Source organism: Pelophylax lessonae (assembly GCF_965119305.1).
Source record: "Pelophylax lessonae genome assembly, chromosome: 5".
NCBI classification, from domain to species: Eukaryota; Metazoa; Chordata; class Amphibia; order Anura; family Ranidae; genus Pelophylax; species Pelophylax lessonae.
Window position 1 is genome coordinate 200,788,864 of NC_138772.1, and position 13,452 is coordinate 200,802,315.

Below are 13,452 nucleotides of genomic sequence, written 5' to 3' on the forward strand. Positions count from 1 at the left end.
ATAAATTACCCACTCACCCAGCGCTACCACAGGAATAAATGAAAGGAATAGCAGCCGCTATATATAAAATCAGTATCAAAGAAGGTGTGAATAAGATTCTTGGCTGAAAGCCCTATGCACACTAGCAGCGCTCAACTGAATGATATTGTTACTTGTATAAAAACATTCAATATAAATACATGGGTAAAATTAATTACACCAAGGCAGTGACCTAAAATGTGATATAAATAGAATATAAAAACCACGTATTTAAAACAAAAATCCACAGGAGCTGATACAGTTCATAATAGTTCATGCGTTTCCGGACACAAGTGGAATAAACCCCGGAGTTAACTTGGAATGGACTGGACCACCATCACCACGACACATGCGTGTCCCCCTAGTAGTGAACACTCGCCAGAGGTAAGACTATACAAAGCCTTATCATGAACTCAGTTGCTCCTGTTCGGCAGTGGAAATAATCAATAAATTCTTTATTGAGTAAGTGCTTTTCACATATGTTCTTAAAACATTCAATGTAGGTTTATGTTTATGTCTATAGTGCAGCAATTTTATTTTATTATTCTTTAAATATTACTACAATTGCTACACCCCACTAATTTTATTTTGATACAAATTCCCCAGGGTAGTGCCCAGTCCCCCGAAATTTATTTGACAATATCTTGCCTATTAGTCTAGAATATAGTCATTAATGTTTAACATTTGGCTCCGATTAACGTCAATGGGGTCAGATTTGGCACCTAAACTTCAGTAAGGTTTGCTGAACTGCAGTTATGGTCAGATCATAGCTACCAAAGATATATATATATATATATATAAAAAGCAGGTATGCGAGATCAACTGTGGAATATGAAGAGAAAGAAAGAAGGTTGCCCGTACACTGAATGACTTTTGTAATGACAAATATGAGCAACGTTTTGCAATGCTTTGGCAGAACTGGGCCACATAGGATCATCCCCAGTAAATATATGCATGGTCAGTCATAGGAAGCACTTTTTTACAGAGATCTATCATATTGTTCCAAACTCTTACTGTGAATGGACGATGGTAATTCCCTTTTTAAAAAAGAAAAGGGAAAGACTAATTTTAAATGCAGAACATTTACTTTGTCAACTGGAACAGTGCATTCATGACTGCAGTCTTCTTTCTGTGCCAGCCAACATATTGGCAGATGTTTTAGTGCCTTTTGTGCCGAGATATCTGCCAATTCTGTTCCAGCCACAGTTAGCAGCGTAGTGCACAATTCAGCGCATCACACAGCCCCCCCTCCCACCCCCTTTTTTTGCGTAGTGCACAATTCAGCGCATCACACAGACCCCCCTCCCACCCCCTTTTTTTTTTAAACAAACTTTATTTGAAGTGCACAAAAGTGTGGACATGCTGCTTTGCTGTACTGTGACATGTGATCCTTTCCAGTGCACTGCGATAAAATTCAGACATGCTGGGCTGTGTTGCAATGTAAATAGGACACATGGAAAACAATTGTTTTTAGTGTGGTCAAGAGGTGATTGGCATTCTTCCAGTGCGGAAAAATGCCAGTTACTGCACTAGTGTGAATTGGCCCTTAGGGCCAGGCTAAAACATTTAGATAAAGCATTAATTTTACTAGTCAATCTAGGTTTCCATTCTCATCTATGGAGATAAGCTATGGAAGAGAGCTGGAAAGAAGGTACAAACATCAGATCAGAAGTACCCTGGAAGTGGAACTGCTCCCCTTTCCCAACTGAGAATGCCATAAAAGGTGATTTAGGCATCTTGTGTAAGTGTTGACTACAGAGAACAAACTAGATACAATCCAGGGAAGATGCACTAGGAGAAAGGAGCTTGTGCGAATTGCTAGGCCACTAAAGCTGTATCTTTGGACAGTGGAACAGCCACTTGTCGTGGAAAGTTACGCCCCCACATTAACCTTTTGTCTTAGTTGCACCTCCTATTTAAAGTGATTGTAAAGTCTCTTTTTTTCCTATAAAAATAATAAACATGGAATATATACCTGCTCTGTTGCAGTGGATTTGAACAGAGCAGCCTGGATCTTCTTCTCGGGGCCCCTCTTCTGTGATTCTAGCCCCTCCCTTCTGTTCAGTGCCCACACAGCAAGCAGCTTGCTATGGGGGCACCTGAGCTGAGTCACAGCTCCATCTCCATTCAGACATGGAGCCCTGACCCAGCCCCTTTCTACCCTCATTGGCTAGCTGATTTTAAATGACAGCAACAGAAGCCAATGGCGCCGCTGCTGTCTCTCAGCAAATCGGAAAGGAGAATCTCGGTCGGCTGAGACAATCATGGACATCGCTGGACAGAGATGAGCCTCAGGTAATTGTTAGGGGGGCTGCTGCACACAGAAGGCTTTTTATATCTTAATGCATATAATTCAATAAGCTAAAAAAACTTTCTGATTTTACAACTCCTTTAACATTTTGTGGGTTTGCAAATATATCTTCGTTAAAAAACAGCTAACGCATAAAATAAACATTGTCACTAGCAAGGAGAAATATTTTATTACATAAACTCGGATGAAAGTGCCAAAACAAGAATAAAAAATATGGTCAAGATTAAAACCGTGCATAAACATCCCAGATAAACTGTGCAAGAAACCAGCTACAAAACCATATTATGATTAAATGGAGTGTGAGAAAAACAAGAACCTTCCTTGGAATTTCAACTTTACTCTGCTCTCTGTGTCGAAAGTTACAATAAATATTTTGGATGTGAATATCCTTGGAAACAAGGACATACAATCTGGTTCAACAGCGCAAGAGGAATGTAGAATGTGGAATGTAAATATAGTAACTACATAAAAGACAGGGTAATGAAATAAAAAAAAAAAAAACTAAAAAACCTAAACCCTTGTGGGTTTGGGAATGTATTTCTTACCTTCCGCAACTCCCCATGGATATTGTCTTCCTCTTACTCTCTTGCCATTCACTTCAATGATAGTATTGCTACCCACAACAGCAAGAGGTAAACGGTCCTAAAAGACAGGAAATTAAGCATTAAGTTGTAATTGAGATCCCAACTTTGACTGCAAATTAAAATGTTAAAAAAAGTGGGAACAAATATAGCAGTCAAATAGACTTATTTATTCAGGTCCCAAGTGCAAATCTGTTAAAACTTATATACCAGCCCTCTGCTTTTTATTCAATGGTTCCCCACAGATTCCTCCTCCATTTCACCACTACTCTCTCTCTTGTTCTTTCCACCCCAGCAGAAGTCACAGGCATTTGTAAATCCAAGAACTGCATACAGGACAATTCCTGCATTGAGGGACACAAGCAGTGCAACTGATGGGTGGGCAACAGCAAACAAAATGCTAACAGGCCCACAAAAATACAACTGAGGACTTCCTATGGCTCCTTTTAGTACAAGCTGAAGCTGAAGCCGACATAGGGATGGAACAAAGATGTCCTAGTTGAGGTAGAAGACCAAAAATACCTTAGGTGGGAAGGAAGTTCTAGGCCTCAGTACCATCTGAGGGGTTTTCTTCTTTTTTTACAGGATGGAGGACGTCGGCTCAGAAATGCATGTCATAAAATTGATGGCAACAAGGAACTCAAGCTTGTGAGTGGGAAGGGGAATGTTCCTTATAAGTTCAAATGGTGATTTTCTGAGCACAGAGAACAAAATTTAGATCCCAGAGTCACAAGGGAGTGATGAGGAGCCACATGGGAGTCACCCTGCTCAAATATCTAATGGTATATGGTATAAGGTCAGAGTGAAGACCTGACCCTTGATGGTGCTGTGGGCCAAATGCTGGTCCAGATTCATACGTTGAAATGCAGAGATTTCTCCCACAAGTATTTATTTTGTTTGGAGAAAGCCTCCAGTCTTGCACCAAGTGAAGTGTGCCTTTCAAGTCCACTGGAATTTTTCCCTCAGAACCTGGACTTCGACAGCCAGAAGGATAATAAATGGGTCCTTGAGACAAGAGATCTGGATGACCTGGAAGAGCACACAGAACAGCTGCCAGGAGTCTTATCAGGTTAATGTATCGCATCCACCTGGACAATTACAGAGCTATGAGGATCAACGGAACGCCATCCATCTCAATCCTTTGAAGTAGATGAGGAAGAGGTGTAAGGGGAGGACCATTCTGAGTAGTTTTTGTTTTTATAGGATGGTGGGTTTTGCCTATTCGTTGGTATGATTTCCCATTCTCCTGGGTGTATGTGCTGTTAGGGCCAATTCACACTAAGCGGTGACAGACGCATGGTATAATGTCTGTCACCGCAGGGACATAAGAAAAACAACTGTTTACTCTGTGTCCCAATCCCACTGCAATGCAGCCTATCGCTGCAGTAAAATGCAAATATGCTGCATTTCATCTCAGTTCACTGGGCCAAATCGCACAGTGAATGAAGTTTAGGTTTTGTACAATTCAAATAACAAAACAAAAAAAGGTACACTGCCCCTAGGGCACCCTGCAATGCAGAGCTGCTGAAGCGACGAATCGCTTCTTCTGCTATGCGTTGCAGTGTGAATTGGCCCTTATGGTCTAGATTCAAACAGCGGTGTAATTAATCAAGATACATTATTGGTAAATTATCAGATGAAATTAAAGCAAACAGAGCAAGTTTTTTTTCTTTTTCTTTCAAATCTGCGATTATCCAGTATTGGGATTTGTAATATTGGTCTAGTAGCTACATCTACTTAAGAGTTAATGGTATATTTTTTTTAGTCTGTCTATCTAATACTTTATTTGCTTTGGATGGGATACTGTCATATTCACTGAGGGGGCAGCTAAGTTTTTAACCAAGTCCTCCCTCCTAAAAGGGGTTCAAGACTGATGGGCACTTGGAAGAGAATCATCCTGCCGGGATGTTTCCAGTCTCTATAAAGGAAGCCTCAGAACAGCAGGAGCACCAGGAGGGTCTTGTGGTCTTCGAAGCTCCAAACAATTTCAAACTAGGGATAGCGATGTCAGGAGCTACGGGCTGACCCTGAAGTTTTAGAGAGGGCATCAATAAATGCAGGAATCGGTCTTTTCAGTTTAGAGTAACTACACTCTTCTCAAAAGTCCTCACCGGTTTGTCCATCAATGATAAAAGAGACTCAGCATTAGATAGTCTAGGTGGCTGAAGGTTAAAGCTTAGAGCACACGATGAGAAAATTGGACAAAAAAATACCGCTTTCGGAGCGATAATGTGATTCTTAACAAATAGCTTTCAAGAGCCGATCATGACAGTTCATAGAAAATAATTTAGAACAGAAAAACACGGAAAAAACTTTTGGTACAAGAACGGAACGAACGATTTTCGTTTAATCAGTACAGTTTCCCGCCGTAAAAAAAACGCGTGACCAAGATCAGGTATGCTCGGAAACTAAAGAATACATTACAGCATCATGGGAAGTTGTATTTTGTGTTACGAGAATTTTTGTAACTCTAGTAACTTATTCGTTTTCAATATGAGACTAGCAGGCAAAGGAAAAAAAAAAAAAAAAAAAAACATCTCTTGTTCAGGCTTTGCAAGTTGCTAAGGCCGCAGGCAGACCAGATAGAATCCACCTGTAGGCAGCAGCACGACTCTCACAATTCAATACTTCCTTTGTCCTATGATGGGTGAGAGGAAAGAAAAGATTTACATTTTTAACTTCATATACCTTTATTTTTTTCACCAGCTTATTTTCTTCTTCATCATCTGTTTCTGGAAATTCATAAATCTTGATTTTGTGTTCCTGAATTTCTTTCATTATCTGAATGCAAAGAAACACAAATTAGTAATCTGAACTTCTAGTGTCATACAGTGATTATCCATGGGGTCCCCCTGAACTACAGAAAATGTGATTCATGACAAAAGTTATAAAACTTAAACTCCGTGAATCCATGGAAGCCAAAGCCAACAATAGACAGTGGATATAAAAAGTCTACGCACCCCAGTTAAAATGTCAGGTTTCTGTGATGTAAAAAAAAAAAAAATGACAAAGATACCCAATTTCAGAACTTTTTCCACCTTTAATGTGACATATAAACTGTACAACTCAGTTGAACAACAAACTGAAACCTTTTAGGTGGAGGAAGTAAAAAAAAAAATAAACTAATAAAATATGGTTGCATAAGTGTGCACACCATTACACTAATACTTTGTTGAAGCACCTTTTGATTTCATTACAGCATTCAGTCTTTTTTTGGGTATGGGTCTATCAGCACGGCACATCTTGACTTGACAAAAATTTGCCCACTCTTCCTTGCAAAAACACTCAAAATATGACAGATTGCAAGGGCAACTCCTGTGCACAGCCCTCTTGAGACCACTCCACAGATTTTCAATTGGATTCAGGTCTGGGCTCTGGCTGGGCCATTCCAAAACGTTAATCATCTTCTGGTGAAGCTATTCCTTTGTTGATTTGGATGTAGGCTTTAGGTTGTGCTAAAAGATGAAGGTCCTCTTCATGTTCATCTTTGTAGCAGAAGCCTGAAGGTTTTGTGCCAATATTGACTGGTATTTGGAACTGTTCATAATTCTCTCTACCTTGACTAAGGCCCCTGTCTGTGCAGTGCTTATTTTGAGCCAAACCTACTTTTTGGAATTCTGGCCAAAAAATTCAACCTTGGTTTCATCAGACCAGAACACATTTACCCAAATGCTTTTAGGAGACTTCGGGTGTGTTTTTTCAAAATGTAGCTGGGCTTGGATGTTTTTCTTCAAAAGAAAAGTCTTCAGTCTTGCCACTCTACCCCATAGCCCCAACATATGAAGAATATGGGAGACTGTTGTCACATGTACCACACAGCTAGTACTTGCCAGATATTCCTGAAGCTCCTTTAATATTGCTGTAGGCCTCTTGGCAGCCTCCCTGACCAGTTTTCTTCTCGTCTTTTCATCAATTTTGGAGGGACGGTTCATGGCCTGTCTTCCCTGTGTTACATAGTATATCTAATGCCTTGGAATTTTTTTTACCTTCTCCTGACTGATACCCTTTAACAATGAGATCCCTCTGATGCTTTGGAAGCTCTCTGCGGACCATGGCTTTTGCTGTAGGATGTGACTAAGAAAATGTAAGGAAAGACCTACTAGAACAGCTGAACTTTATTTGGGGTAATCAGAGGCACTTTAAATGATGGCAGGTGTGTCCTGACTCCTATTTAACAGGAGTTTGAATGCGATTGCTTAATTCTGAACACAGCTACATCCCCAGTTATAAGAGGGTGTGCACACTTATGCATCCCCATTATTTTAGTTTTCTATTTTTACATCCCCCGTCTAAAGATTTCAGTTTTTCTGAACTTTGAGTTGTACAGTTTATAGGTCACAATAAAGGTGGAAAAGTTCTATGAAGATTTAATTTGGTCCGATTTTTTTACATCACAGAAACCTGACATTTTAACAGGGGTGTGTAGACTTTTTATATCCACTGTAACGGTGCATTACTCATATGGGTGGTTTTAGATAAAATGCTTTTATAATTTTGCTTCTGCAAAGTGAATAGCCACTTTAGGAAGTGTATGTTCATTTAGCTTAATGAGCAGCGTAAAGCTTCAAACACTTCAATCACTGCCAAGTGCAAATCCCATGTTTTCACTAGTACATGATTAGCTATACAAAGTAAATACAGTTTTGCCTTATTTATTAAACTATGAAAAAATCTATGAAGAAACACAGCTCAAGGTGAGCACTCCTCAACTAATCCTTGTTGAGCACAGAGAGGGTGCTGGCTCTACATGCATGGCATAAGAAAACAAAAATGTCTAGTTGGCGGCAATCCATACAGCACAGAAGAGGTACAGGAACATAGACAGCTAGCTGGAGTGGGCCATCCAGACATTTTTTGTTTAATGTAAAAATCTACTTCAACAGCATTAAGGTCAGACACTCAACAGGCAAGCATGCATCAGACTTCATGTGATCTTTGACCCTTTGGCTTTTAGAAAGGCAGCATTCATTTTGATTGGTTTGTTGTTGCTTTTTTATGGTCCAGTTTTTAGAAAAGGCCAGCAACATGTCCAGCCATCTCTTGCAAAGCAATACTGTGAAAGGCACAGCCAGAATCAATACTTATATTGTTCAAAATGCAGTAAAAACAAAATTAGGTTTAAAGAGGGAAAAAAAGTCTGCATTTCGCTAACAGTGATGTTTTGATCATCCACTATATTACTCTAATTAAACGACTTCCCCATATAAATTAACATTCATTAGAAGAACAGGTTATGCTGTCTAGAAAGAGGTGTTCAATTAAATAACTAAGTAGAACAACATAATAGTTACTATGCAACATTATTTTAAGGTAGAAAAAGAAGAATGTAATATCTGTTCAAATATATACAAATGTGTAGGTTTAGAAGGCTTTCTGTAAAACACATTTTGTTCAAGAATGTAACAACCTAAATAATTATACTGTGAATGTCAAGTCAGTCCTGCATGCTTGCAGTTTGAAAAAGCAAAATGGCTAATAGAACTTTCCATAGCCAAGGCATTTAGTATACTGACTTTGTACATTTTTATTGACAAGAATCAAATATTTAAAAATAAGTAATACAAAATAATTAATTTTTATTAGTTCTCTTTCCAGCTGTGCTGAAGTTGTTCGGAGAAAATTTAATCAGCAATCACAGCAGTGCCTCAATGCCTAATTACAAAGCTCTAAATTTTCTTCACATTGGGCCACACAGCTAATAAAGTCCACTGTTCAGTCTCTAACTAACCTGTAGTGCTCGGAGGATCCTTTTTTCAGGTAATATTCCTTTGTAATAGAAATATTGCACACATCGTAGACACAAACAATACATATTTAAAAATAAACTATTATAGTCAGTTCTTAAATAGGCTCTCACACTGATAAAACATACCTGTTTTTTAAACTGTTGGCATTCTTCTGGTGTGAGGGTGTCAGCTTTTGCAATGAGTGGAATGATATTGACTTTTTCATGCAAACGTTTCATGAACTCTATATCCAATGGTTTCAGTCTAAAAAGAAAAGTAAATGTTTATTTGTAAAATGAAAATCTCCAGGATCTACTATGCAGAGAATAATTATGTTCTCATATAAACTATGTATTCCTCATGAATACTCAGGGGGAAAAAAATTGTGCGGAAGCCAAGACCTGAAGCCAGGTCACAGTGTGAAAATTCCACAGTGCTAATCATTGCTGCTTATTTGTATGGAAGGCATTAAATGACCCCCAAACATTTCATATAGGAAAAATAGGCAGTACACCGAGCCTAAATAATGCAAATCAAGACTCCTTTATCAGATCAATATTCATCTCATCCGTTTTAACACAAGGCTTTACTATCCCTTTAATTTACTGAAATATGCACAGGCCTTCGGGCAATGTCTTAATACGGTTATTACAGAAAACTGTTGTATGTAAGGGCACATTCAGCAGCTTCTAAGATCCCAATTTGTAGGTCAGAAACAAGTCTCCACTCAGAAGGCAAACTAAATCAAGTTAATCCAACAGGACATAGTGGATTCCTGGATTTAACTTTTATTGTAATCTGGCTAATACAAAAAATCTTCAAAGTTTAAGGGAAATTCTGCTAAACTTTTTAAAAGATTAGAAAAAAACCATAAAAGTTCTTTCAGAACAGAAAGAAATCAAACAAACAACAAGAAAATCGCCCCTCAAACCAGCCTTGAAAACAATATTCTGCTTTTGTGCCAGACTCTTCTGTCTTGCCGTCTCCTGCGGTTGAGCGTAAATGATACATTTGTAAGTGCTGAAATTCCTTAACTGTGTAGTAATACAGACTCTTAAAGAAGAACTCTAGTCTAAACAAATACTGTTGTTTCGAATGTGTCTGAAACAGAGAGGGTGCATTACATGAAAACTAGCGGAGCTCCAAAACTGGACAATAGTATGGTTTCTATGCCTACATTGTGTAGATTAATTGGTTAAGAGGCGTGCTATATCGGTCTCTGCCAAAATCCCCAACAGCTGTGATACGATAAGAAGGGTCTTCCTAATGGTTTCTGAACACCACAGAGGCTTGGGGAAACTATAAGCATTTAGCCTGGGTTCACACTAGTGTGTGCGGAATACCGCATGTGATGCGCACAGGAATCACCCTGCAATCCTGTGCATATCACATACGATGTCTGTGCGCTGCGATTTGAGCCATACATTTTGTACGGCTCAAAATGCATCCGCACCAAAATGGTGCAGGACCTTTTTTTCTGCACCTGAATCACATTGAATTCTGGCAATTGCACTACATTTTGCGATCTGTTTTGGGGTGTCGTTCATCTAATATTGACACCCGCAGGAGATTGCATGGACACCGTGCGATTGCTAGGCAGTGCGATGAAACGCAGTGTCAGTGTAAACCAGGGCAGAAAGTGTTCTAAAAAAAAAAACAGGTCTTCTTGCCTATAGCAAAATATAATCCTTGTTTCATAATCAGCTCTGCACTGTAGAAATAAATGGTGAAACCTGGTTTGACTCCAGTCCTTAAACAACCAAACACTACCCTTAAACCTCCAAGGCTGCTTTAGCCATGTTTACATCCAAACGAACTACATAAAATAACCCCAGCGCAGTTTAACCACTTGCCTACTGGGCACTTAAACCCCCCCTCCTGCCCAGACCAATTTTCAGCTTTCAGCGCTGTCTCACTTTGAATGACAATTGCGTGGTCATGCAACACTGTACCCAAATTAAATTTATATTATTTTTTTTCAAACAGAGCTTTCTTTTGGTGGTATTTAATCACTACTGGGGTTTTTATTTTTTGCTGAACAAAAAAAGACCGTATATTTTGAGGAAAAAAAAAAAAAAAAAAAACAGTTTTTATAGTTTGTTATAAAATTTTGCAAACAGGTAATTTTTCACCTTCATTGATGTGCGCTGATGAGGCGGCACTGAGGGGCCCCGATAGGCACTGGTAGGCTGTACTGATGGGCACTGATATGATGCACTGATGGGCACTAACTAATAGGCTGCACTGATGGGCACTGATAAGGCAGCACTGATGGGTGGCACTGAAGGGCACCAATAGGATTGGCACTAATAGGTGGCACTGGTAGGGGACACATGATGGGGCACTGATAGGTGGCACTGGTGAGCACTGATAGGTGACACTAGTAGGTGGCATTAGTGGGCACTGGCAGATGGCATTGGGGGCATAAATAATACCTCTCCTCTTTGGACCGAAGTCTCTCTGACAGCAGCTGGCGATGATTGTTTTTTTCTCCTCACACTGTCAGTGTGAGAGAAAAAAACAGCTGATCTCCGGCTGCTGTTTACTTTACATGATCAGCTGTCATTGGCTGACAGCTGATCATGTGGTAAGGTGGTGGGATAGCCCCCGATCTCCGATCAGGCGAGTCTCATGGACACGCTGATCACAGAGCGAGCCAGGTGCGTTCCGAAGGGAGCGCACAGGCAGCTCATTGCCGAGAGGACGTCATTGTACGCCCTCCCGGCAATTCAGGTCCGCGCTGAAGCTGTCATTCAGCTATAGCGTGGACGTCAAGTAGTTAAGAAAAACAATCACCCTTTCAGTGGAAAAACTTAGGGCTCAAACTGCTGATTAACAACCCCCTTCTTGCATGTCTTCCCAGCACATCTCTGCTAAATTAACTGCCCCCTATTAACCATTCAAAATAACATACAGCATGCCCCTTTTTTTAGGTTTTGGGGAAAGTGGTAGGGATGTCCACAACAGAGTGTTTACTAGAAGTTAAAGTATGGCAAATGTTCAACATCTAATGAACTTTTCTCTCAGTGTTAGGCCCCTTTCACAGTTTTTCAGGCGGGCCAGATCAAACCCTTCATTATCAGCGGATGTAAACAAGACAGGCAGTCTTTTTATATCTGACTGCCTATAGAGGAAAGCGGGCTGTGTGTCAGCATAAGTGAAGTGGACACGGAGCAGCCATACGCCTAATCAGCGGTCAGATTCCCAGTTGAGCAGGCGGACTCCGCCAGGAGTCCACCCCATGTAGAAGGGGTCTTAGGTTGCAATGATAACATGGAAAATTGCAGTGCCTTTTTTTAAACCAATTTCGGGCTCTCATTACCTTAACATACACTCCGAGGAATCTGCAGAAAATTCACTGTGAATTCACACCATATCTAGTGTGAACTGAGGCTCAATGCATTTCAACAAGGAGGTGCCTTTTTTTTTTCCTCGAACGTAACAAAAATGCAGCAAGCAAGATTTTTAACACCACAACGGAAGCGCAACAGACTGTGAAGACATACATAGAATTTAAAGAGATGCATTTTCCTTGAGCTTTTCTTGCACTAAAAAGGTGCCCGATAATGGCCGACAAATTCTAATTTATTTAAAATTCATGATATTAATTAAAAATTCAAATATAATAATGTTATATAAAGAATTTATTTAAACTGTCATTTTCGGCCTTAGCCAAGTGCATTCTGAATTTTCGGTTTCAGCACCAAAATTTCCATTTGGTGCACCTCTAGCTAACAGTTTCTTCTACAGGCTGAAAGAAAAAAAATGCCAAAATGCCTGTATAAGCAGCATTTTTTTCAGTGTGCACGAGGCCTTAGTCATTTTTATTTTGTGACACTCACATTTTAACATGCTTGTTCTACATTCTCCTAAGGCAGTAATCTTCAAATAAATAGTTCTAAGATCTGCACTCATGCTTCCCAAACAGTGCACATGTTGTAAAGTCGCATTCAGAAACAGATAGATAAAGTATCAGTTCACCTTTGGAAAATTTTAGGGTGTAGCATGTAACATTTTCAGTATTAGTATCTGCCCCGCTTACCCCCCACCCCTTGCCCTGTAACAGCGGGCGGGAAATCTGCTCCGCCTACAGCCACTGTTGCATTTTAAAATCAGTACAGCTGTGTGGGGCTCCATTCACACAGCTGATTCATTCACAGGAATTGGAGGAATGAACAAACTACAATTCCCGTCTGCCACCAAGGCAGTTAGCTTGTAGTGCTCAATGGACTGCAAGGGCATGAGCACCCTCATAGTCCACTGACACTTCCTCCAGTTTTCAAACTAAAAGCTTGTATAGGCAAGAAAGCTGGAGTAAAAGTCTGCAGGAGCATGACATTGCACCCGCGATCCACTGATCACAGGTGCAATGCTTTGAGGCTCCTATAGGAAAAAATAAATGCACATTTTTTTTCTGCAAAAGTATCTCCATTTTTCTCTTTTTTCCAGAAAGGTGAACTTAGCCCTTAATTTTTGTTCTAGGTAACTAGACTTCAATTCACTTGCATGGAGATTCATAAAACATGCACGAATAGTGAGGCTGGGTATAAGAATCCCCAACTGCAGTGACTCTCTAATGTGTAGGTTCAGCCAGATAACAGGATACACAACTGTGTTGTTTTTGGTAAGTTTAAGCAGGATGATAATCTGCATCAAGACACAAAGCAAAATAAATCTGCAGCACTTAAGAAAAAAAAGTAGAGTCACGAAAATGTAATATGGCTTCCACATGTACAGCTATCATTATTGGTTCATAGCAAAAGGTTTTTAAATCACCACCACATTAAAAGATTTACATTATTTTTGCCCACATTGC

The 13,452-nt window shown here is 39.8% G+C and overlaps 1 protein-coding gene across 2 annotated transcripts in view; it reads right to left on the reverse strand.

The window, feature by feature from the left end:
• SEPTIN7 (septin 7) overlaps positions 1-13,452 on the reverse strand; it is a 158,568-nt gene that overhangs the window by 39,741 nt on the left and 105,375 nt on the right. For both annotated transcript variants that reach the window (XM_082258647.1, XM_082258646.1), the window contains exons 5-7: positions 8,783-8,900; positions 5,599-5,691; positions 2,875-2,971 (exon numbers count right to left, since the gene is read on the reverse strand). In XM_082258647.1, coding sequence (XP_082114773.1) covers positions 2,875-2,971; positions 5,599-5,691; positions 8,783-8,900 — 308 coding nt within the window. The remainder of the gene's footprint in view (positions 1-2,874; positions 2,972-5,598; positions 5,692-8,782; positions 8,901-13,452) is intronic.